The sequence below is a fragment of the Leucopleurus acutus genome (genome assembly GCF_964270905.1).
Source record: "Leucopleurus acutus genome assembly, chromosome: 1".
Taxonomy (NCBI): domain Eukaryota; kingdom Metazoa; phylum Chordata; class Mammalia; order Artiodactyla; family Delphinidae; genus Leucopleurus; species Leucopleurus acutus.
In genome coordinates, this window is record NC_139142.1 from 1,952,283 (window position 1) to 1,978,824 (window position 26,542).

Sequence of the window (26,542 nt, forward strand, 5' to 3'; positions counted from 1 at the left end):
GACAGGGGCACGAGGGGCACAGAATGGGTGCCAGGAGCGAGCAACGTGGGGCCCTCGGTTGAAGCTCCCTCACCGGTCCCCCCTTCCGTGGGGTCCTCCCGGCCAGGAGAGGTGCCCCAGCGGCGCAGCCCCACCAGGCCTGACCTTGAGCGAGGCCAGTCTGGCTTCCGGCCACGAGACTGGATCTGAAATGGTGGAGAAATGCTGGTATTTCCCGGCTGACGTTGAAGGGATCAGGTTACCTTCTGGTCCCGCGGGCGGAGCGGGCTCTCCTAGGAACGGGTGGCAGGGAGCGGGGACTGAGGGAGGGGCCCCAGCCGGCAGGCCGACGGGGTACTGGGGAAAGGCGGAGCGCGGCCGGCAGCTCGGGACCGACCGGAGAGGGAGGCCGGGACGTGGAGCTGGTGGGGGGTGGCCGGCGCCAGACCGCCCGGGCCGGGGGCGGGGCAGACGCTGCGCGGGAACCAGGGGCCGGAGAAGGGGGCGGGGGGCCCCGTCCCGGAGGCGGGGCGGGTGACCTCTGAGCCGCAGGGAGCAGATCGGGGCCGGGCGGGGGCAGGTCTGGGCGCGACGGAGGAAGCCCACCGCGGCCCCGACGCCAGAGCCAGAGCGCCAGGCCCCCGGGGTCCCCTCCCCTCTGATTTCGTCCCCGCCCCTCTCCCCCCTGCTTCTCCCTCCCCGGCCCTGCCTCCACGCCCCCGCGGCCCCGGCGGCCCGGCCCCAGCCTCCGCGCGCCATTCCTCCGGCTGCGCGTCCAGCCAGCCGCGCCTGGGCCATGGCGGGCCTGGGGCCGCGACCCGCCAAGGGCTACCGGGTGGTGCTGCTCGGCAGCGTGGCCGTGGGCAAGACGGCGCTCGCCACGCAGTTCGCCTGCGGCAGCTTCCCCGAGCAGTGTGAGCCGTCGGTGGAGGAGCTCTTCAGCAAGGTGATCGAGGTGAACGCGGCGCCCGCCCTGCTGGAGATCGTGGACACGGTGGGCGCCGAGCACCTGGTCACCCTCAAGGACCTGTACATCAAGAACAGCGACGGCTTCGTGGTGCTCTACAGCGTGTGCAGCGAGGCCTCGTTCGAGGCGGTGCGGCCGCTGCGGGAGCGCATGGGCCGGCTGCGGGGGTCCAAGGCCGTGCCGCTGGTTCTCGTGGGCACCAAGGCCGACCTGGACGCCCAGCGCCAGGTGCTGACGGCGCGGGGCCGCGCGCTGGCCCGCGAGTGGCGGTGCCCGTTCCTGGAGGTCACGGCCAAGAGCAAACTCATGGTGGACCAGGTGTTCACGCAGGTGGTGCGCGAGATGGAGGCCCTGGCCCCGCCCGAGGAAGAGGTTCCGGCCGTCCCCACCAACGCGCAGGAGACGTGGCCATCGGAAAGGTTCATCGGCTGATGTGCAAACGGTTCATGATTCCTGTATTCATCGCTTTTCTTGATTTCTGAAGCTCACTTTACTCTTCTGCCTTTTTGAAGAAAGTTATCCAGCTGTAAACAAGTGGTTGCTTCTATATATTGACTCAGATCGGTGCTTCAGACTGTCCAGAGCTTCTTAAATATTTTGTTGAAAACTTTGTTTACCTCTGACAGTGCTGGAAGAAGAAATTAAAAATCGATTTTCTTTTCTTGTATGGAGAGAGTATTACCCTTTTCTTCGAGTGGGGTTTGTTGCAGGATTCTTTTTTTTTTTTTCTTTTTGGTCATAATTAACACCTTCAGATGTCATCTGACATTTGACATTGATTGAGGAACATGACCTAAATCGAAGCTTTCCAATCCATGAGGCTTTCATGTGTTCCCCTCTCATTTACAGCCTTGAATTGCAGCAGTAATATTTTCCTCTCTGCGTATTTCTAAATATAGTTATGACATACATAGCATTGGTTTGAAAGGGATGTTGTATACCCTGGGAGGGGAAAAATCAACTGTGTACTCGGGCAAAGACAGTTCAGCTCTGCCTTCAGTTTTGTAATTGACATCTAGTCGATTTCTGCATCTGTAAACTAAGTGAAAATAAAATGACTCTAGAAGTTGATAGTTTTTAATATTTGTCTTTCTAGAACCTAAAGCTACAATTCCTAAAGTCTCCGTACACCATACTTTTGCTTTTCAGTTATTTTCCCGGACAAGTTAGTTGCTAGGGTGGAAGCAGCACCACATCTTTTTGCGTTTTTGCAGAAGTGCTTTCTGCGGCTGGTGTTATTTTCCCTGTCACTTGCCAGAGTCGGATATGTTGTCTGAATACCTGCCTAGCTTAACAGTGACAGGGGTGCTGAAGTAGAAGCAAAACGTGAAGAATCTTTTTGTATAGTTTTCACGTAACGATAGAAGAGACTTTTCTCGTACTGGTTTAAAAATATTATTGTTTTATAATTTTAAAAACTGGTCTTTGATATGAGTTACTTGTGTTTATTTGCACAAGTTAACAATTTTACCTCAGCCGTTGCAACAAAATTTTCAAATTTACGCACCTAACTTAGCCATTTGGGCAAACTTCTAAAAATAATAAAAAGGAAAGCTCCTTGCCTGCGATCTGAAATCATTTTGTTAAAGGAAAGTTATCTATAAAGTGATGGTTATACAAGGCTCTGGGAGTTTTATTTATATTGTATATGATGTTTGACTAGAAGAATGGATTTTAACACAAAAAATATATCTTAGAACCTAACAGTGCCTGAGAGCCAGTTCGCCCCACAGGAGAGGGCTAGGCTGGGACCTCCCCTGTCTTTGATCCCTTTCTCTTTCCCCTGGATGGTGGGAGCTGGGGCAGTTGGGGTGCTTACTTTTGAAGCCTTGAAACCCAGCTAAGTCACTACTCTCTGACCCTCTGTCTCCTGGGGTCACTCCTCCTGGCAGCATTACCTCACACCCTTTTCCGAACCATCATTTCTCCAAGGGGACGGTTCAAACACAGGGAGGAGGGGAGGGGGCAGTGGGGTGGTAGGCAGGAAGCATCTCCTGGCCTCAGCTTTGTCCAAAGCTGCCCCCTCCTCCTGCAGAAGCAGAGGTTATAGAGCCAAGACTGTTCCCTGACTGGGTGTGGGCGGTGCAGAGAAAGCAGGGTGTGGGGCTGGGGTGGGCGGGTGAACAGCAACCCCTTCCCAGCCCTGAGAGCTGGGGCCCCAGGACTGCCAGCTGGCGACTCCCCTCGCCCTGCCTGCCCTGCCTTTCTGACTCTACCTGCCTATGCTGAGGCCTCCGGGGAGGTTCTGTGTCCCTGGATCCCAGGCCCTCTGGATATCAGGCCTGATCCAGGAAAAAATACATAAATAGCTATTTCTTCCTTTAAATTACTAGAACCATCTCAGACTACCACTCAGATCCAAGTGTTGGCTTAGAGCCCAGGGGTGTTCCTGACTGACTGGTCAACACAGGAATGGTCAGGCTCAGGTGATCCACTCCTGTGACCTCAGGAATATGTATGAAGCAGCCTTCCGGGTGTAATATGCTCACACACACACACACACACACACACAGATAAAATTAAAGACCCAGACACTAATTTTCTTTCTCTTCCTACATTTCTAATTTCTAACTTATGCATGTTATTTACAAGTTTCCTGCAGTCCCTCTGGCCTCAACTGAGACCTAAATAACTCTACAGTGAATTTGCAAGTGGCCGATATGACCTCTTGTCAGGGTACCATGTTACCCGGAAGCACTGTGCCCAGGTGGAGGGACCCATGAAACTGTGGCAGCCAACCCGATAGCTCAAAAATGGTGTTCAAATCACAAGCCCTTTGTTTAGCACTGGGGAATGTGAAACTGGTTTCCAAAGAGTGAGGAACATTCACTTGCCCACACTCAGGGTGACTGCTTCTGATTCTCCAAATGCCCTGCAACTCAGGGCACGGACAGATATTTTTCTTGCCAGTGTGTTATGGTTCAGTTTATACTATTCAGAGTGCTGGTGATGCTGAGAATTTTTTTTTTTGGCCTTGCCACGTGCTTTGCGGGATCTCAGTTCCCTGACCAGGGATCGAACCCAGGCCATGGCAGTGAAAGCGCCGAGTCCTAACCACTGGACCACCAGGGAACTGGTGACGCTGAGAGTTCTTTTGGAGGTTTTTATTTATTTATTTTAATTTCTTTTTTTTAAAATTTACTTATTTATTTTTGGTTGCGTTGGGTCTTCGTTGCTGCGCGCGGACTTTCTCTAGTTGCGGCGAGCAGGCGGTGTGCGGGCTTCTCACTGTGGTGGCTTCTCTTGTTGCGGAGCACGAGCTCTAGGTGCGCGGGCTCAGTAGTTATGACACACGGGCTTAGTTGCTCCGTGGCATGTGGGATCTTCCTGGACCAGGGCTCGAACCTGTGTCCCCTGCATTGGCAGGCAGATTCTTAACCCCTGCAGCACCAGGGAAGCCCCTGGAGGTTTTTAAATGACATTTGAGTTCCTCTTCTGTGAAATGCCCGCTCTTTTTGCCCGCTTTTAAACTTGTGTGATCTGTCCTTTTCTTCTTGGTTCTTGGCCTCTGAGACACGCCCAGTGATCCCCACCTCCTGGTACTCATGCCTTTGTGTGGTTCCCTCCCCTTGAGTCTGGGCAGGACCTAGTGACTCTCTTCTAAGGAATATAACATAACAAGAGTGATGGGGTGTCATTTCCAAGATTATGTTCCACCCCTGCACAAGGATGACACACAAATTTGTGAAGCATTCTATATTTTTTAGTCTTGGAAATATTAAATATGATAGGTAAAGTAAAAGTTTTTTAAAAACTCTAAAAAAAAAGAAGATTCTGTTCCAGAAACACTGATTTCTATCTTGCTCACCCACTCTGTCTCTTTCTCAGAGCCCTTCTTCCGGGCAAAGCAAGCTGGCCCGTGTGACTAGCTCAGTGGAGAGCGCCTTGTAGCAAGGAACTGATGTCTCCAGCCCGCAGCCAGAGAGGACCTGACACCCACCAACAGCCTCATGAGGGAGCTCGGGAGGGGGGTGTTTTCCCAGTTGAGCCTTGAGATGACAGCCACTCCAGCTGACCCTTTGCTGCGGCCTGTGGGAGACCTTGAGCAGAGGACGCAGCTGAGCCACAGAAACTGAGATGATAAATGTTCACTGTTGTCACCACTACGTCTTAAGGTAATGTGTTATGCAGCAATAGAGAACTCATACAGCTTTTTGGTAACTGGAAATGGGGTGCTGTCACACAAATACCTAAAAGGGCAGGACTGGCTTTGGAACCAGGCTGTGGGCAGAGGCCAGAAGGATTCTGAGGACTGTTAGATAAATGCTACATAACCATGGACAGACCATCAGTGGAAAGCTGGACTTGGAGGATGCTGTCAGTGAGGGTTCAGAAGGAGGTGAACAACAGGGCTTCCTGTTACGTAATGGCAGAAAGCTTAGCAGCTGTGTGCCAAATCTGTAGTTAATGGAGAGCCCCAAAGGTGCCCATCGTTTTTGGTTTTTTTAATGGGCTTTATTTATTTATCATTTACTTATTTATTTATTTATTATCTTTGGCCGCGTTGGGTCTTTGTTGCTGCACGCGGGCTTTCTCTAGTTGCAGTGAGCGGAGGCTACTCTGTTGCGGTGAGCGGGCTTCTCATTGTGGTGGCTTCTCTTGTTGTGGAGCATGGGCTCTAGGGACACAGGCTTCAGTAGCTGTGGCACATGGGCTCAGTAGTTGTGGGCTCTCGAGCGCAGGCTCAGTAGTCGTGGCGCACAGGCTTAGTTGCTCCGCGGCATGTGGGATCTTCCCAGACCAGGGCTCAAACCCGTGTCCCCTGCGTTGGCAGGCGGACTCTCAACCACTGCGCCACCAGGGAAGCCCTGGTGACTCTTTTGTGTTTCCCATCTGCCCCCCTTTTTGAACAGGAATGTCTACAGCAGCTCTCCTACGCCAGTTGCGCCATTGTACACGCAGGCTATGTGTGGCAGGGGAGAGGCGGATAACCTTTCTCTTAGTTGCATGGATCCACAGGCCAAGAAAAACTATATTTGAGCAGCTGTTTACTTAAGGAACTACACCAGAGGAGCCTCATCCTCACTAGACTTGATTTAGATGACAAGATGGTCAACTTTAAGCTCATCAAACATGGATGGTTACTAATCCGTTTTATGATGTTAAAGCAACGTTGCACTCCTGAGATAAACTCCAACTGGCTGTTAGTTGCTATAAATTTGATACATTTGATAAGTCGGTTTTCCTAAGATTTTGCTTCATATTTTTGCCTCTGTGTTTACGAATGAGACTTGCCTATAGTTTTCTTATACTGCTGTTGTTTGCATTTGGTATCAATATTATGTTAACATACACAAAAATGTAGCGGGGGACTATTCCCTCTTTTTCTAGTCTCTGTAGGTTCTGTGTGAGATTGAAATGATCTGTTCTTTCAATATTTGGCAGGTATTGCTTGTAAATCCATTATTTTGAAAAGATTTCTAATGTATTTCATTGTTACAGGTTTTACATTTTCTTCTTAATTTAGTTTCCTAGTTTGTATTTTTCCAGGAATCTATACATCCTATGTCTTTTCAGATGTATTGGCATAAAATTGTTCATAACCTCTTACAAGATTTTGAGTAACCGTAGCATCTCTGGTTACATTCTCTGCTTTGTTCCTAGTATTGTTTATTTATGCCCTCTCTCTAGCTCCAGTTCTTTCTCTAGTTCCTTCTCTATCTTTGGTTTACTCCAAAATTCACAAAAGAAAAAGTCGATACGTTCTCAGAAGAGATTCTAAGATGAATTTAGAATGCAGGACGCTCATTAAGAGATGCTTTTGGGAAGGACACGTATGGAAGGAAGGGAAGCGAAGTAGGAGGGCAGAGGGAGAAGTTGAGCAATGCAACCATGATAGTGGCCCCAGCCAACCCCACAGGGGTCTCCGAACTAGAATGGCTCTTCAGGTGTTCTGAGTTGGGTAAGAATGGCCAGGTCTTTATACTCCCCCATCAGGTCAGTCACTGGATGTGTGATATTGAGCAGGCCTGCTCTATACGCCGAGGTATTCCCTGATTGACAGCTGAAGTCTGTCAATCAACAGCGCTCCCAGCAGCTGAGGCAACAAGCCTGTTGAAGAGAATCCGGGCAGCGCCTCTGCAGTCCTTCATGGCAATGGTGGTGTAAATAAGTCAGATCTTTATTCTCCTTGGTTTGCTTCCAGTCTAGCTAACTCATGCCTCAAGTTTTTCTTTCTTATAACTTTGCTAGAGTTAGCCTGAAGCAGCCAACACATGCCACTTACTCGTTTTTTTTCTAACTGCTTCCTTTACTACATGTACCAGTCAATTCAGAAGGAAACTAGACTAATTATTTCAACAGAGAGAATTCAACATAAAGAATTATTCACCAGGTATCAGAAAACTGAAAAAGCAAAAAGGCGACAATAACTTATCTCAGAGCTGGTATTTCAGGAAGCAGCGACCATGCCTAGTGCTGGGGGAACAAAGGTAAGAGGCTGAGATTATTAAAATTTAGAAGCTTAGAGAAGGGATCCTGTAGGAACTGAGAGCCAGACCTCTGAGGAAGGGCCATGCCTGATTTGTGCTGATGCCTCAGCAGCTGGATGGAGGGACCTCAAAGAGCTGAGATCCAACATCTCAGAGGAGAGGGCACCAGGGCGCTGGTGCTGGTATTCCAGAGGAGAAATGCAGCGAGGCTGGTTCTAGAAATGTGGGAAAACTGCAAACCGGAATCCACTGCTGCTCTTGAAATCACCTGCTACTCTCACGGTGAAGCACCATTTCTCTGGCAAACAGAAGAATGAGTGCATTTTCCCTCCTGCAGCTTTCCCATCGACATCCATTACCTACTTTGGTGAGATGCTAACAGGCAGCTAGTTGGCAAAGGAGAAATGTGTTTGCAGAGACCCTGCCTTAGCACCAGAAAGCAGAGTGTAGAAGTGTGGGTTTGAAGGAGAGAATAATAGCAGTGCCCCTCTTTGACTGCTAAGCACCCATACATACACTCCTACACACACAACAGAAACAACCTGATGCTTCTACGGAACAAGATGTAACTATTTACTCTAAATTGAAAATGCTCTCCCCCTCATCCCAAACCACGGGGGACACAAAGTCCCAAGAGTCATTGCATCCATCACACGGGGGACACAATGTCCCAAGAGTCATTGCATCCATCATACGGGGGACACAGAGTCCCAAGAGTCATTGCGTCCATCACTGGGACACAGTTACAATATCCATCTCTGGACGGCGTTAATGACTCCATAAATTCAGGCCCAGTCCCATATGAATATGCTGTTACCGAAAGACTAAAATTTAAGGTTCACCACCACTTGCAATTCTTCTATAAAGTAGTGGGAAGAAGGAGAGAAAGAAGCTCTCAGTGATATGCACACACAGCCACATAACATGAAAGGAAGAACATTTTCATGGCTGCCATAGGCATTGTTTCTGTAACCCATCATGAGGCCATAGTTGATTTTTAAATTGTGATAAAGTACACATAACACAAATTTTGCCATTTTAACCATTTTTAAGTGTGCCGTTTTGTAGTGTTAAGTATATTCATGTTGTTGTGCAACCAATCCCCAGAACTTTCTCATTTGTAAACTGGAACTCTGGATCCATTAGACAACAACTTGCTTTTTGCCATTTCCCCCTCCTCCCTGTGCCTATAGCACCCACCATCCCACTTTCTGTCTCTGTGAATTTGACTACTCTAGTACCCCCCCAAAGAAGTGGAGTCAAACAGTATTTGTCTTTTTGTGGCTGTCTTATTTCACTTGGAGTGATATCCTCAAGGATCATAATGTTGTAGCTTATGTCAGAATTTTCTTTCTCTTTAAGGCTGAGTAACATTCCATTGTCTTATGTACACATATACATGTGTATGTATAGACCACATTTTATTTATTCATTCATCCATCAGTGGACACTCGGGCTGCTTCCACCTTTTGGCTATTGTGAACAGTGCTGCTAAGAACATGGGTGTGCAAATCTTCTCTTCTGCTTTCAATTCTTTTGGATATATACTCAGAAGTGGACTTGCTGGACCCTATGGTAAATCTAGGCTGAAGTTTTTAGGGCTCACAATCCTGTTTTCCATAGCAGTACATCCTCAGCAACGCCAGCAGCGCACACATGCTCCAATTATTCCACATCCTCAGGGCCACTTGTAATTGTCTTTTTTTTTCCCCCATAGAAGTCATTCTAATGGGTGTGAGGTGATACCTCATTGTAGTTTTGATTTGCATTTCCCTAAAGATTAGTGATGTTGAGCTTCTTTTCACGTGCTCACTATTTGTATTTCTTCTTTGGAGAAATGTCTGTTCAAATTCTTTGGCCATTTTTTTAATCAGATTGTATTTTTGTTGTTAAATTTCAGGAATTCTCGTTAAATTCTGGATGTTAATCTCTCATGAGGTATGTGATTTGCAAATTTATTTCCCATTCTGTGGGTTGCCTTTTTACTCTCTTGATAATGTCTTTTTAAAAAATAAATTTATTTATTTATTTTGGCTGCGTTGGGTCTTCGTTGCTGGGCGCGGGCTTTCTCTAGTTGCGGCGAGCTGGGGCTACTCTTCGTTGCGGTACGCAGGCTTCGCATTGCGGTGGCTTCTCTTGTTGCAGAGCACGGGCTCTAGGCGTGCGGGATTCAGTAGTTGTGGCTCGCGGGCTCTAGAGCACAGGCTCAGTAGTTGTGGCTCAGGGGCTTAGTTGCTCCTTGGCATGTGGGATCTTCCTGGACCCGGGCGCGAACCCGTGTCCCCTGCACTGGCAGGCGGATTCTTCACCACTGCGCCACCAGGGAAGTCCCTTGATAATGTGTTTTGATGCACAAAATTTTACATTTTTCATGAGATCCATTGTTCAGTTTTTCTTTTGTTGCCCGTGCCCAGAAATCACTGCCGAATCCGAGGCTGCGAAGACTCTGACCTACAGAAACGCAGGGTGGGTCTGTTCTGCTTGCTGGTCTGTGTTTGTCTTCATGCCAGCATTACACTCTGCTGGGCACCAGAGCATTGCAGCAGTTTTGACATCAGGAAATGTGCCTTCCAGCTGTGTTCTTTTTCAAGGTTGCTTTGGCTCTTTGGGATCTCTTGACACTCCATGTGAATTTGAGGATGTTTTTTGCTATTTCTGAAAAAATGCCATTGAAATTTTCATAGGGATTGAATTGAATCTATAGATTGTTTTGTGTAGTATTGACATGTTAACAGTATGAGGTCTTCCAATCCATGAGCATGGAATGTTTCCATTTATTTGTGTCTTTAATTTTTTCAGCAATTTATTGTTGTCTTCATGGTACAAGTCTTTTTTTTTTTTTTCTAAAGGTTTATTGTAAAACCATAAATACAACACTGACATGAAATAATTTAAGCAACTGATCTTCTCTAACCGTTAAAAGGATGTCTTTTTGCCTTGGCATCAACCAACCGGGAAATAATGTTGCAAGAATTCGGCGGGTAGGGGGTGCTGAATTCTGGGCTGAGGCTTTTGGCGATTTAAGGAAACAAGTGCAACCTTCCTCTTCTCCTCGGGAATGTCCCACTTTTGGACAAGAACAGACAGGTAAAAACAGCAACATTTAAACAGCTCAGTTTTAAATTTTATTATTATTTTGTAAAAATTTTTTTTTTCTGTTCCTTTCCTCCATTTGACACGAGTGGGGGAATTCCATGGGCATAGCCTATTATTTCATTTTTTTTGCTGTAAAATTAATCCCTTGATCAAAGAAATGTTCTGTGGGATAGCAGGAAGGTCCATAAGGCGTACTGTAAATCTGTGGATGGTGGGGCTGGCAGAAGCATTACGGGCAGTGAAGGCAAATCTATACCCAGAATAAATGTCTACCCAGTGAGGGCAAATTGCTGCTCCTTCCACAGTGGAAGAGATCCAGTGTAATTGACTTTTCACCAAGTGACTAGTTGGTCCCTTGGGAAATGACACCATATTAGGGGCTCAGTATTAGTCTCTGCTGTTACTCAACAGTGATGACAGCCAAATCAGACTTGGTGAGGCAAAGTCCATGATGTTGAGCCCCTTCATAGCCCCTGTCCCTGCCTCCTTGGCTGTTTTGTACATGGGCCCATTGAACGAGCACTTGGATGGCTGGCTGAAGAGGCTGAACTGCTATGCACAGGATGGACTGTCTTGCTCAAGTGATTTATTCAATTTTTTAATCTTTTGGCCATGCCGCATGGCATGTGGGATCTTAGGTCCCCGCCAGGGGTCGAACCTGCACCCCCTGCAGTGGAAGCACAGAGTCTTAACAACTGGACCACAAGGGAAGTCCCTTGCCCAGCTGATTCTTGTGAGCCTCCTCTGCAGTAGGTGCCTTTGGGTGGGTATTCACATATGGTAAATTTTCTTCACAGTTTATGCCTATACAGACAGGTCCATCCTCATGTCTCCTCCCCAGATCACCTCTTCACCGATTTTTTTTTAACATCTTTATTGGAGTATAATTGCTTTACAATGGTGTGTTAGTTTCTGCTTTATAACAAAGTGAATCAGCTATACATATACATATATCCCCATATTTCCTCCCTCTTGCCTCTCCCTCTCACCCTCCCCCGATCTTCCAGTCTTGTTTTTTCCAAATCTCTGATGATCCAGCCAAGCCATTAGCAACTGTCCACGAGCAAGTGTAGAGCCATACTTCTAGCCATCTTTCAGTCCAGCAAAGTGGACAACAACCCAAAGGAATGCTTGAAATGGAGACCACTGGGAAGATTTTCCTTCATCACTCTCTTTTCTTTTCTTTTATTTATTTATTTTTGGCTGTGTCGGGTCTTTGTTGCTGGGGGCCGGCTTTCTCTAGTTGCGGCAAGCGGGGGCTACTCTTCGTTGCGGTACGCGGGCTTCTCACTGCGGTGGCTTCTCTTGTTGTGGAGCACGGGCTCTAGGCACACGGGCTTCAGTAGTTGTGGCACGTGGGCTCAGTAGTTGTGGCTTGCGGGCTCTAGAGCACAGGCTCAGTAGTTGTGGCGCCCTGGCTTAGCTGCTCCGCGGCATGTGGGATCTTCCCGGACCAGGGCTCGAACCCGTGTCCCCTGCGTTGGCAGGCGGATTCTTAACCACTGTGCCACCAAGGAAGCCCCATCACTCTCCTTTAGGGCCACCTCTGAGTGGGACTGTAGAGCCGCAGCCATCCACTCCTGGACCATCTGTAAACCAGGATCAAGGTTTTTCCTCCTCAATCTACTGGTCATAAGGACCTCCCTGTGAGGCCATAGGTGTGGATTGTGGGTGAGGAGACACAGCCTATCAGCACATTTCGACAGACTCTTTAGGTACGTGGTCTACCTTCAAAGGCACAACAGTTTTACCAAATGTTTTGCCCTGGTAGCACAGGGCTCACTGGCTTCCCAGCCCACCTCGATGCATACTTACACCAAGGGAGAAGCAGCCCCTGCCATCTGGGAGCTGGCCTGGCGCTCACAGCTACGCCATGGCGTTCTCCTGTTGAATGTAAACAAGTTCACAGAACATGACCTAGATGGATCGAGACAAAAACAAGAGCACCCTGTAATCAGGTCTAAACACAGAAAAAAATGTTTCAAAACCACGAAAAATGACCAAATATTCCCCCTCTCATCTACTATGAGTGATGAATGCTTCTTTACCAAGTGCAGCCTTCCCTCCTTATAGATGAGTTACTATGATATTCAAGCATTTAATTTCCCCCACTACCTGACAGCGTCTCATCCAGAGCAAAGCCCTGCTTCCTATTAAACTTTCACCAAAACTACCTTATACAAGCCTGTAACCAAGTGCCTTCTACCATCTTCTTACTGAGACACCCCATGACTCCCAGGTGTGTGGTCAGCAGTGCGGAGTGAAGTCAACTTTTTTTTGCCACCGTCCGCGGCTTGCGGGATCTTAGTTCCCCCACTAGGGATCAAATCCGTGCCCCCTGCAGGGGAAGCATGGAGTCCTAGCCACTGGACCACCGGGGAAGTCCCCGGAGTAAAGTCAACTTGTTCAGTGACAGGTGTGCTCCTCTGGTCTTTAGCTGGAGGGCAGTGACATCACCCACACCTCACCTGTTACCACAGGTGGTAAGGCCACATTATTTCTAGCAGCAAAACCTGGGGCAGTCAGGGTGCGGGGAGCAGAACCACGGGAGGTAATCTAAGCAAGGCTGACTTACTAAACTTGATCAGGAAGAGCTGGAGGAACAAGGTCTGGGCTTGGCCTCTGGGAACACTTCCAGAGTAACAAAAACTGCCTGGGGTGGGGGTGGGGCTTCCGCGCTCTGGACCTGCCTCTAGCGTCACGAGTTTGCAAAACATCCAGAGCTACCATTCCAGGTTCTGGCGCCAAAACAGAGATGCTTCTGCTGCTACTCTCACTGCTGTCCCCGCCTGCCAGCACCCGGGCAGCTCGGAGGAGACACGGGAACATGCTCAGAGAGTCCTCATCGCTTCACGACCTTGCTCGTCGGCAGAAAAGAGCAAAGAGCAGCAGGGGCATGGCCTACACGCCCTTTCCCACTTCCAAAGCTCCTGGAATATCATGCAGTTGGCCGACTCCAATTCCCATGCAGATCTGAGACGGAGGAAGTGCGGACACGCGGCTGTAGCAATTACCCCAACGCGGCCTCGAGCAGCTGCACGACCCACTTCCAGATTTCTCTTTTTCTTTTTTTAACAAAACCAAACTTTTGGGTTTAACCCCACTGGGTCCGGACTTCTGACTGGCGCGGGCAAGAGCAGGGTCTCCCTGGGATCTGGGTCTGGGACTCTGACTGGGCTCCGCAAGCAGAAGCCCAGGTATCAGCTGCGGCAGAAAGGGCTCCTGGGGCTCCCTCGGAAAGGCCTACCCTGCCCTGCCCTGTCGGGGGGAGGGGGCTGCGTGGGCAGTGTGGGTACAACTAGTCAACGGTGGTTTCAGGTGAAATGGGGACACTCAGTTCCAAAGGCATGAAGGCCCCGGAGCCGTCTGAAGGTATCTTGGGGAGGGCAGGCACTGGGGCGCTGAGGAAGCCCACAGGGGGATATCTCTCCAGATTCCATCTGTGCAGGCAGTGAACCCCCGGCCTCTCCCGGACGGGCCTCTAGCACTTTCCTTGAACCACAACACAGGAGGTCAGGGCTTCCTGGGGTGCGGACACCGGAGCGCGAACTCTCAGACGTCCTGTTACACATGCGTGCTGTGAAGTCACACTCGGCTAGTTAGTGAGGCCCGCCCGCATTCCAGGGAGGACCGCAGGCCGCAGGGGAGACCTCGCACCCGGGTTGGCAGCCGTGGGCGGGGCGAGGAGGGGCCGCGCATTCCAGCGGGCGGAGGCGGGTCCCGTGGCCCGGCTGGCTGACCGCGCCTCCCGCCGGCCTGGCCGCGCCTCCCGCCCGGCCGCCAATGCGCCTGCGCCTGCGCGGGGGCGGGGCTGCGTAGAATCAGCTTTTATGGAAAGTTGGTGTCTGTGGCGGGATCGCGGTCTGTTACGCAGAGAGGCCGGGACGCGGGAAGTCTGGGCTGCCGTGGGCCGGGAGGCAGGGGACGGGCCGGGCCACGAAGGGCCCCCGACGCCGGCCCCCACGAGGTGTTTGTGCTGCGGCGGCGGCGGAGGGGCCATCTCTGGGACGAAGACGCATTCGGGTGGCGGGGAAGGAGCCTCTCAGGGCAGCGACTTCGGTACCTCCTTGGTGACTTGGAGGGAGGGGCGTGTCCAGAGGAGGACGTCCTTGCTCAAGGTGTAAGGTGACACCGCCGGGGAGGGGAGGGGTGGGGAGGCCCATCCAGCGTGGGAGCAGGGCGGTGAGCTTTTTGGATTCCAAGGCTTCAAAACACAGTCCGACACCTCAGAGGGAGGGGACGCCGACCGCGCCCCAGAGCCCGCCCTGCCTCGGGTTGAGAATTGAGTTTTTTGGTTTTGTTTTTATTTTTGAGGTGGGTAGTAAGATAAAAGCCATCACCTTATTTAAATGTTATATGGAATATTAATAGAACTCCCCTTGAGAAAGTTATTTAGTTACAGATCAAAATACGGTTCTGAGGTTGGTTTTGGGTTTATTTTATTTGGAAGCGTGTGGCCGGCCGGTATAGCTGATGTAGAGAAGCCACAAATCAACACAAACTGCAGCTTTTTAAAACAAGCTGAAAAGATAATCCTTCCTAAAATTGCAAAAGGTAAAACCTTTCAGAAAAGAGTTCCCCATACACCACTATCAAAAACCAGGATCTAAAAAAGGACTTAGGGGACTTCCCTGGTGTCGCAGTGGTTAAGAATCTGCCTGCCAATGACACGGGTTCGAGCCCTGGTCTGGGAAGATCCCACATGTTGCGGAGCAGCTAAGTCTGTGCGCCACAACTACAGAGCCTGTGCTCTAGAGCCCGTGAGCCACAGCTGCTGAGCCCATGCACCACAACTACTGAAGCCCACGTGCCTAGAGCCCGTGCTCCGCAGCAAGAGAAGCCATGGCAATAAGAAACTCACACACCGCAACAAAGAGTAGACCCTGCTCACCGCAACTAGAGAAAGCCGTCGCGCAGCAACAGAGACCCAATGCAGCCAAAAATAAATAAATTAATTAATTTTTTAAAAAACCTACTTAAAAAAAAAAAGGACTTAGGCTTGATAGGTTTTCTGTTCCAGTGCTGATGCTACCTTTAAAATATTCGAGAGGTCAGACTGAATAGAGGGATCTGCTAAACACCTTTTAAAATACACTTGCAGGGCTTCCCTGGTGGCACAGTGGTTGAGAGTCTGCCTGCCGATGCAGGGGACACGGGTTCGTGCCCCGGTCCGGGAAGATCCCACATGCCTTGGAGCGGCTAGGCCCGTGAGCCATGGCCACTGAGCCTGTGCGTCTGGAGCCTGTGCTCTGCAATGGGACAGGCCACAACAGTGAGAGGCCTGCAAAACTCAGTGTTGTTTTTCATTGTGCTGATTTTGCCTTTCCTCTTAACAGAATTCTTGGGAGAGAAGTTAAAAAAGTAGATGTGCTATAGATGTGCTAACAGCTAGTTAACACAGCTTTAAAATAAAATTCATTCAGACAAATGTAAAATCACTTTATTTGTGCTCAATTTACTGATGCAAATGTCTACTAAAACTAACATTTACAAAACTGGCAGAGCTGAGTTCTAGGGTCTGGATACACAATTAATACCCCAGCGATGCAGGCCCCTTCTCAAGGCATTCCTAGGGAGGTCACAGCTATATTTAGAGTGATACAGAAAGGGCCACAGCTGCAGTTCAGGGCTGCAGATAAGCTTTAAAATATATGAGGCTTCATAGTATTCTGAGCTTACTTGTCAGCTAAATTGTCCAGTGAAAACATTAATTATAACTCTCAGAGCAGGTTCTGCATATTATCTCATCTATACAGCAGTGTCCTAGCGTGCCTCCCCTGCCAGGAAACAAAGTGTCAAAGCGTGAGTGTGCCAGACAGGGAGAAAGTTTTCAAATAAGTAACCACTGGTTTGAGACTCAATTCTTCTTTTTTTCTTTCTTTAAAAGACACTGATTTGGTAATTCAGAGCTCAAATATTTACTCATTACAAGCACAGAATGTGATTAAGAAAATCAATTATAGTTTTAAAAACCATCCTTTGCATTTCAGCCATTTTGAAGATCTTAGAAGGCTAAAGGGCTGACTGATAAGGACCAGATATCATACTGGTGGGAACAGCTGAGCACCCCTGTTCTCCGCCCATGCATCTTGCAGGGCCAAGGCCACGGCACAGGCTGGTCCTCTACCCAGCCAGCACCAAGGCCCCCATCTGGGGACACTGAAGTGGTGGCACAGGACCTCATTGGAGATTCCACCTCAGGCTAGTCTCCACCTCATGCTGGACCTGAGTGCACACCTGGTCCACCTGGGCCTCACTCTTTGCTGGGACCTCCAGGCCCCAGCACCGCCCCTAGCAGGCCAGTGTGTGCCCTGCACTGTCAGCCCCTCAACTCACCTGCTGAAGCTTCCACCACCACCCAATGTGCTTGCCAAGGTCCGGGTGGCCCTGCAAGGCATGAAGAGCTTGTGGAATTTTATACCCCCCCATTAAACTACCATTCAAGAGTGAGGATAAAATGAAAATATTTTCAGAGAAACAAAAATGGAAAGAGTTAGTAACAGACTGTGATTAAAGTATGCACTTCAGGAAAAAGGAAATTGAACCCAGAACGAAGATTTGAGAAGAATGGTGAACGAAACAGACGAGGCAAGACCCAGAGAAGTCAGTGAACAAACTGAGTCTGGGTGATCCCATTATTTCAACCTATTAGACAACAAAAAAAGAACCTCCACATTCCAAGGAGTGACACGAGAACCCTTCTGCATACAACTTATTAAGAAGTGTCCGACTGATTCGGGGACCATATCACTCTCAACAGGCTATTGAAGAGGAAGTTTATGGTAATGGCGGCCTAGGTAGTCTAGAACTGCCTGCCAAAGACAAGTGAACTGATGAACAAGATCTAGAAAACATATTCTTCAGAGCACCAGAGAGCTTACAAGATAACAACCCAGAGAAAACAACCCAGGCAGCATCACACGGTAGGAATCCGGAGAAGTGAGTCTGGCAGTTGGGAAAGCTTTTTCCCTAGGGACAAATCCAGGAGAGATGGAAGGCTGTGCTGCATCTCTGAAAGCCTCAATGGCTTAGAGGTGTGGAATTGAGGTTTGCCTGTAGAGATGACCAATGATGACTCCTGCACACACAGTTGCTCCTTCCATAAGGAGGCGAGTCTGTTTCCTTTCCCTTAGAATCTGACTTCCTTTGACTAGTAGAATGTGGCATTAAGTGATACTGTGTCAGGTCCAGGTCAATGCCTCAAGAAGACTAGCAGCTCCTCTCTGGTCCTCTTGGGATGCAGTCACCAGATAAAGAAGTCAAGACTAGACTACTGGATGGTGGGAGACCATATGAAGAGAAAGAGAGAGCTGAAGCCATTCCAGCCTTCCTGGATGAGTGAATACATGCACATTCCCTCCCCAGCTGAGCTGCATAAGTGGCTTCAGCAGAAGAACTGTCCAGCTAAGCCCAGTCAATACTCAGAGTCATAAGAAATAATACATCTTTTAAATTTAAGCCACTGAGTCTCTGGGTTTCTGTTATGCAGCAACAAATAATCAACAGAGTCTGTGGCCCACCAAGATTGGGGCCCCAGGGAAAACACGTGCTACTTTGAGCTGGAATCTTAAAGGGTTGCACCCTAGAAGTGAGGGTTAACTGGAAGTAAATCAACCTTCAGAGAGTCTGGAGCCCAGCTTTAGGAAAATCTTTTAAGGAAATCTCAAGCCCTGAAATTAAATTAAGCCTGAAAATTAGATTAGATTAAGCCCTCTCTTATGGTTAGTGCTCCCAGGCACCTGGAAAAAAACAATTAAAACTCTTCTGGAGAAAGGGAACAACCTAAGCTTCAAATTGTTTCAGTGATTTATCCAATATGTAAAAAAGATCATCAGGCCCATATGAGAGATGAAGAAAAACAAAAAGATAAGAACAGACCCTAGAGACCCAAGATACTGGTTTAATCAGACACAAACTTTTATTCTGTTCAAAGAAAAAACAAAAAAGCTTGAAAAATTTAGCGGACAACTGAAAACTGTAAAAATCACATAGCATATTTGAAAAAGAATTAAATTGAAAGTCTAGAACTAAAAAATTGAAAAACTTAAATCCCAGTTGACAAGTTAACTGCAGATTAGACACAGCTCAAGAGAAAAATCAGTGACTCTGAGAGATTTCAAAATAAATTATTCAGAATAAATTTTTAAAAAGTAAATAGGAGAGGTAAGAGTAGGTGAGGAAGTCCAACATAGGTGTAATTTGAGTCCCCAAAGAAGGCAGATTAGACCACAAAAAAGCATATTAAGAGCTAATGGCTGGGGACTCCCCTGGTGGTGCAGTGATTACGAATCTGCCTGCCAAGGAAGGGGACATGGGTTTGAGCCCTGGTCCGGGAAGATCCCACATTCTGTGGAGCAACTAAGCCCGTGCACCACAACTACTGAGCCTGTGCTCTGGAGCCTGTGAGCCACAACTACTGAGCCCGCATTACTAGACCCTGTGCTCCGCAACAAGAGAAGCCACCGCAGTGAGAAGCCCACGCATCGCAACGAAGAGTAGCCCCTGCTCGCCCCAACTAGAGAAAGCCTGCATGCAGCAATGAAGACCCAATGCAGCCAAAATTAAATAAATAAATTAATTTTTTTAAAAAAAAGAACTAATGGTTGCAGACTTCCCTCATGGTGCAGTGGTTAAGAATCCTCCTGCCAATGCAGGGGACACGGGTTCGAGCCCTGGTCTGGGACGATCCCACATGCCAAGGAGCAACTAAGCCCCTGCGCCACAACTACTGAGCCTGTGCTCTAGAGCCTGTGAACCACAACTACTGAGCCCACGTGCCACAACTACTGAAGCCTGTGTGCCTAGAGCCCGTGTGCCACAACAAGAGAAGCCACTGCAATGAGAAGCCCATGCACTGCAACGAAGAGTAACCCCTGCTCGCCGCAACTAGAGAAAGCCTGCGCACAGCAATGAAGACCCAACACACCAAAAATAATAAATAAATAAAATAAATAAAAAATTTTAAAAAGAGCTAGTGGTTGAAAATGTTTGAAAATGGGTGAATGACAATATACACAAACAAAACTATGGATTTCAGCAGAATAAATAAAAAGAAACCTATACATAAGATACATCACAATGAAATTACAGAACACCAAAGACAATGTGAGATCTGAAAGCAGTCAGAGGAGAAAAGTACAGTAGTTAGACTAATAACTAGGTTTTTAACAGTAATATTCAGAAGCCAGTAGGAAGATCTCTTTAGCATATTGAAAGAAAACAATTGCCAACCTAGTTATCTTTCACTGTCTTTCAAAAGTGAGGGCCAAATAAAGACATTTTCAGAGAAAAAAAAAAGGGATTGGCACTACAAATTCATACTAAAGGAAATGCTAAAGGATGTACTTCAAGCAGAGTGAGAGTGATATAAAAAGGAATAAAGGGCAAAGAATGATCAATATGTGGTAAATCTAAATGAAGATGGCTATATAAATGGTAATAATTGCACAGTATTCGGGGGCTAAAAACAGGATCGAATTAAAACCACAACAATAATAATAGCAGAAGTTTAGAGGAAGGAATAGAGGAAGGAACATGAAGTTAGTGTTTCTTTTTTTAAAATTGAAGTGTAGTTGATTTACAATGTTGTATTAATTTCCGCTGTATAGCAAAGTGATTCAGTGATACATAGATACACATCCTTTTTCACATTCTTTTCCATTATGGTTTATCACAGGATATTGAATATAGTTCCCTGTGCTGTACAGTAGGACCTTGTTGTTTATCCATTCTATATATAATGGTTTGCATCTGCTAACCCCAAACTCCCAATCCATCCCTTCCCCCTCCCCCTTCCCTCTTGGCAACCACAAGTCTGTTCTCTATGTCTGTGAGTCTGTTTCTGTTTCATAGATAAGTTCATTTGTGTCATATTTTAGATTCCATATATAAGTGATATCATATGGTATTTGTCTTTCCCTTTCTGACTTATAAAGTTAATGTTTCTAAAAATCCTTATTTATGGGAAGATAGGAAGGTTTTTAAAAACTATTTATTTATTTATTTATTTGGCTGCATCAGGTCTTAGTTGTGGCACACGGGATCTTCGTTGAGGCACATGGGCTCTTCATTGTGGCATGTGGGCTTCTCTCTAGTTGTGATGCGTGGGCTCCAGAGCATGCAGGCTCAGTAGTTGTGACACACGGGTTCTCTAGTTGTGGCACACAGGCTCCAGAGCACGTGGGCTCAGAAGTTGTGGCATGCAACCTCTCTAGTTGTGGTATGCAGGCTCAGTAGTTGCAGCACATGGGTTCTCTAGTTGTGTCACGCAGGCTCCAGAGCATGTGGGCTCAGTAGTTGCAGCACGCAGGCTCTCTAGTTGTGGACTGCAGGCTCTAGACCACATGGGCTTAGTTGCCCTGCAGCATGTGGGATCTTAGTTCCCCCACCAGGGATCGAACCCGTGTCCCCTGCATTGGAAAGCAGATTCTTAACCACTGGACCACCAGGGAAGTCCTCAGAAAGGTTTTGATTAATTTTAAACTTTGATGAGTTAAGTGCGAATATTAAAAACTTTAGTGTAACAAATAGAATATTTAATCAAAACATGAAAAAATAAGAAATCTACAAGATGACATGAGAGGTGGAAAAAAGAAAATAGAATAGGCAGGACAAATAGAAAGCAGAATATAAGATATTATATTTAGGGAATTCCCTGGCAATCCAGTGGTTAGGGCTCCACGCTTCTGGGGGCACAGGTTCAATCCCTGGTGGGGGAGCTAAGATCCTGCAAGCCATGCGGCCAAAAAAAAAAAAAAAAAGATATTATATTTAAACTCAATTATAATTTAATTACATTAACTATAAATAGAATAAATTCTCAATTTATGAAAGATTATAAGATTAGATTTAAAAAATCAAACTATTGCTATTATGGGATACACATTTAAAATGTAAAGATGCATAACGTTTGAGGGCTTCCCTGGTGGCGCAGTGGTTGAGAGTCTGCCTGCCGATGCAGGGGACATGGGTTCGTGCCCCGGTCCGGGAAGATCCCACATGCCGCGGAGCGGCTAGGCCTGTGAGCCATGGCCGCTGAGCCTGCGCGTCTGGAGCCTGTGCTCCGCAACGGGAGCGGCCACAACAGTGAGAGGCCCGTGTACCGAAAAAAAAAAAAAAAAAAAAAGATGCATAACGTTTGAAACAAAGAATAGAAAATTATAGTGGTGCAATAATACCTAGAAGTTTGGTATAACCATATCAGTGTTTGACGAATAGGCCTAAACACAGATTTGGAAGGCTAAGGGAAGCAGTCTCCGTTTTGTAGCTCACACAAGTGTTTGCTGACATGCTGACTGACCTATAGATGTGAGGTTATAGCTGGGCCTCAACCTGCTCCACCTTCCCCTAGATCCTCCTTCAGCTTCTCTGACTCCTGGACCAGGTGTGTGCGTTCAGCTCTGTGATGAAGGACCCAACTCTTCTGCAGGATACCCATATCACCAAGGCCAGAGGCAGCAAGAACTGGCGCGGATTTCATTCTTTCTTCATGGGGTGCCAGCTCCTGCTCAGAAAGTGCTTTTCTTCAAACGTCTCCCTGACATGCGAGCATATAGGTCTTTTCTTGTGGTCATTTAATATCACAACTGATTGATTATTAGCAACCAAGAAAAACTCAATTCCAGTCTTAGTTTGCTAGGGTTATTATTATTATTTTTTTTTAAAGATGATTTCATCTAGAACCAATGATCTCTTTTTTTAAAAATTTATTTATTTTTGGCTGTGTTGGGTCTTTGTTGCTGCCTGTGGGCTTTCTCTAGTTGCAGTGAGCGGGGGCTACTCTTTGTTGCGGTGCTCAGGCTTCTCACTGTGGTGGCTTCTCTTGTTGTGGAGCACGGGCTCTAGGTGCACAGGCTCAGTAGTTGTGGCGCATGGGCTTAGTTGCTCCGTGGCATGTGTGATCTTCCTGGACCAGGACTCAAACTCATGTCCCCTGCATTGGCAAGCGGATTCTTAACCACTGCACCCCCAGGGAAGTCCCCGCTAGGGTTATTATAACAAAGCACCACAGATTGGGTGGCTTAAACAACAAAAGTTCATTTTCTCACAATGATGGAAGCTGGAAGTCTGAGACTGAGGTGCTGTCAGGGCTGGTTTCTCCTGAGGCCGCTCTCTGGACCGAAAGATGACTGTCTTCTCCCTGTGTCCTCACATGGTCTTCTCTCTGTGTCTGTGTCCTAATCTCCTCTTTTTATGAGGACACCAGTCATAATGGATTAGGACCCACCTTAATATCCATATTTTAATATAATTACCTTTTTAAAGACCCTCCCTCCATATACAGTCACACTTTGAGGAACTAGGAGTTAAAATGTGAACATATAAATTTTGGAATGCAGTTCAGTGCATAACAATTCCTGGAAGGATCTGCTGGATCTCATCCTCCAGCTAAAGTGTATTAAAGCTAGAGCACTGCAGTTGTTCTTTAAGAAACAAAGTTCAGGGCTTCCCTGGTGGCAGAGTGGTTAAGAATCCACCTGCCAACGCAGGGGACACGGGTTCGAGACCTGGTCCAGGAAGATCTCACATGCCGCGGAGCAACTAAGCCCCATGTGCCACAACTCCTGAGCCTGCACGCCTAGAGCCCATGCTCCACAACAAGAGAAGCCACTGCAATGAGAAGCCCGCACACCGCAATGAAGAGTAGCCCCCTCTCACTGCAACTAGACAAAGCCCACGTGCAGCAACAAAGACCCAGTGCAGCCAAAAATAAAATAAATAAATTAAAAAACAAAAACATTCACTTAAAAAAAAAAGAAACACAGTTCAGCTTAGGATTCATAAACATCCCAATGTATTTCCAAGGAGAAGAGGCATCTTACCATCAAAAATGACAAAGCACACAGGAAGTGAAACACCATGAGAGCACGCCAGCAGAATCATATAAACTGGATAGAATGGGATTATCAGACACAGAATTATACTTTATATTTTTAAAGAGATGAAATCAACTTCTAGTTACTACCGCACCACTATAATTTTCTACTCTTTGTTTCAAACCTTATGCTTCTTTACATTTTAAATGTGTGTCTCATAACAACAGTAGTTTGATTTTAAAAATCGAATCTGATAATCTTTGTTTCATAAATTGAGAATTGATTCCATTTATAGTTAATGTAATTAAATTATAATTGGGTTTAAATATAACATCTTTTTGTTGTTGTTGCTGTTTTTTTTTTTTTTTTTTTGGCCACACGTCTTGCAGGATCTTAGTTCCCCCACCGGGGGTTGAACCTGTGCCCCCAGAATTTACTTTATATTTTTCCTTAAATTGGTAAGGAAATGACCCTAAATAATGACCATGGAGATTTGTAAGAGATTCAAGTAGACCTTCTAGAAATGAAAGTTATAAGAATTCAACTAAAATTAAACACTAACTAAATGGCTTAATAACCAGACACAGCAGCAGTATGAATAAAACTGGCATAACTCAGATATCCTTGTCCCTGGAGAAAATCTCAAAGGATCTACAGATAAGTGACAATTAATATGTGACTTTAGTAAAATTGCTGGTTTATAAAAGTTTGCTTACAGAAAGGATTCTGGGAAGATGGCAGGGTAGGAAGCCCCAAAATCTGTCTTACCACCTAGCCAACAATTGCCCTGGCAGAATCTGTCCGATGTTACTATCTGGGGACTCCATAGTCTACTGAAGGCTTTCAGCATGCAGGCAAAGGCTTGGACAGTAAGTTGCATGTAACTTTAGTCATTTTCAGGTCTTAGCACAGCAGATGCCCGTCCTCCAACCTCAGCCCTGTGGGAGCCAGCTGTGCGCACCCTCCATACAGCCTGCAGGGTCAGGGTGGACCCAAAGGACCCTGTCTACCCAACAGTGGAGACGTGTGCTCCAGCTACTCTTGTAATCACAGGGGTCCAAAGAGGGAGGCAACCTTTGATGTTGCCCCTCCCCCATTATTGCAATCCGCCCCCCTCCAGCCAAAGTGACTTCCAGGGGATATAATAGGCCAGTGCCCTTCCCACTTTCATTTTTCTTTTTCCTCTGTTGGGAGCCGGATATTGGAGACTAGGGCACTCAAAAACAATTACATATACAGTGACAGCCAGAAGATGATTGCACATGCCCAGGACAGATGCGGGCTCAGAAAAGAGCTGAGAAGACCTTAAGTTTACACTTTATGCTGATCCTTGACATAAAGACAACCCTCAAGAGAACAAAAATAACCAAATCCCCCAGGAAACTCTGGGGAAGGGGGAGCATCTGATTTCCAGAGATACCACAATAGATTCAAATGTCCAGTTTTCAACAACAGCAACACAAGGCAAAGAAAGAAAAGTACGGCCCATTCAAAGGAAAAAGAAATCAACCAAACAGTTCCTGGAAAAGATCTGATGGCAGATCTCCTAGACAAAGACTTTAACACAACTATCTTAAATATGCCCAAAGAAATAAGATGTGGAAAAAGTCAAGAAAATGATGTATAAACAAAATGGAAATGTCAAGAGGTAGAAAACCTGAAATGAAACCCAAAAATTTCTGGAGCTAAAAATGTATGATAACTGAAATGAAAAATTTGCCAGAGGGATTCAAAGGCAGATTTAAGTAGGCAAAAGAAAGTCAGTGAGCTGGAAGATAGGGCAATGGAAATTACCAAGTCTGAAGAACAGACAAAGATAGAGGAAAAGTGAACAGAATCTAAGGGATCAGTCAGAAACTATCAAGTGGACCAACATACACATTGTGAGAGTCACAGAATAAGAAAGGGAAAAGCATCAGAGAGAATATTTGAAGCAATAATGACTGAAATCTTCCCAAATATGATGAAACATGTGGATATAAATGTCCAAGAAGCTCAATGAACTCCAAATAAGATGAATGCAGAGAGCCACACCCACACCTGCTATAATCACACGTTGGAAAGAAAGACAAAGCATCTTGAAAGCAGCAAGAGAAGTGCCTCGCCACGTACAAGGGATCCTCAATAAGATCTAAAGTGGATTTCTTACCAGAAACTTTGGAGGCCAGAAGGCGTGAGTTAATAGATTCAAAGTGCTAAAACCAAAACCTCTGTCAGCCAAGAATCCTCTATCCGGCAAAACTGTCCTTCAGATGTAAGGGAGAAAAGACATTCCAGATAAACGAAAGCTGAGGGAGTTGGTTGCCAGTAGACCAGCCCTGCAAGAAATGCTCAAGGAGTCCTGTGGGGTAAAGGGAAAGGACACTGGACAGTAACTTTAAGCCAGGTGGAGAGACAAAGATCTCAGGATATACATGAGGCGTTATAAAAGATATTGATGTCACCTTGGTTTGTAACTCCACGATTTGTTTTCTGTATAATTTAAGACTAATGCATTTAGCTATTAGTTCATGTTTTGGGACACAAAGTGTCTAAAGATATAGTTTTGTGAAAACAGCTAAAAGGGATGGAGCTGTAAAGGTGCAGGGTTTGATACTGAGGTTAAGCTTGTGTAAATTGAAATTAGAGTGTTATAACTTTAAAATGTTAAATGTAATCCACATGGCAACCACAAAGAAAATAGCTATAAGTCTGCATGCCGTAACTAAGAGTCTGCATGCTGCAACTAAGAGCCCACATGCCGCAATGAAGATCCCATGTGCTGCAACTAAGAGCCAGCACAGCCAAAATAAATAAAATTTAAAAAATTTTAATTTTCTTAATTAAAAGGAAATAAGGAATTTGTGTTTCACCATAAAATTCAACTACACACACAAGATGACAGTAATGCAGGAAATGAGGACAAAAAGTTATAAAGCATATAGAAAACGGCAAAATGACAAGAGTCCCTTTTATCAGTAATTACTTTAATCCATTTACATTTAAACTGTCCAGTCAAGAGTATCCATTCTGTCAAACACACATGATCCAACTATGTCTACAAGAGACTCACCTGAGATCTAAAGACACAAACAGATGGAAAGTAAAAAAGGTAGGAAAGATTCTGTGCCAAGAGTAGCCAGAAGAGAGCAGAGTTCGTTATACTAATGTTAGACAAATTAGATTTTAAGTAAAAAAATTGTTACAAGACAAAATAATAAAAGGTTCAATACAGCAAGAAGATATAGTAATAGACGTATATGTACCTAATGGCA

The 26,542-nt window shown here is 46.5% G+C and overlaps 1 protein-coding gene across 1 annotated transcript; it reads left to right on the top strand.

Moving 5' to 3' along the window:
• The first annotated feature begins 232 nt into the window (after positions 1-232).
• Positions 233-1,613, top strand: LOC309960897 (ras-related protein Rap-2a-like). The gene has a single exon (XM_082837890.1). It carries the CDS (start codon positions 776-778, stop codon positions 1,376-1,378), a length of 603 nt encoding a protein of 200 aa, XP_082694016.1. The 5' UTR covers positions 233-775; the 3' UTR covers positions 1,379-1,613.
• Positions 1,614-26,542: the final 24,929 nt, after the last annotated feature.

Excerpts from the sequence above, each read along its gene's own strand:
- LOC309960897 (XM_082837890.1), top strand. The coding sequence starts at position 776 with ATGGCGGGCCTGGGGCCGCGACCCGCCAAGGGCTACCGGGTGGTGCTG.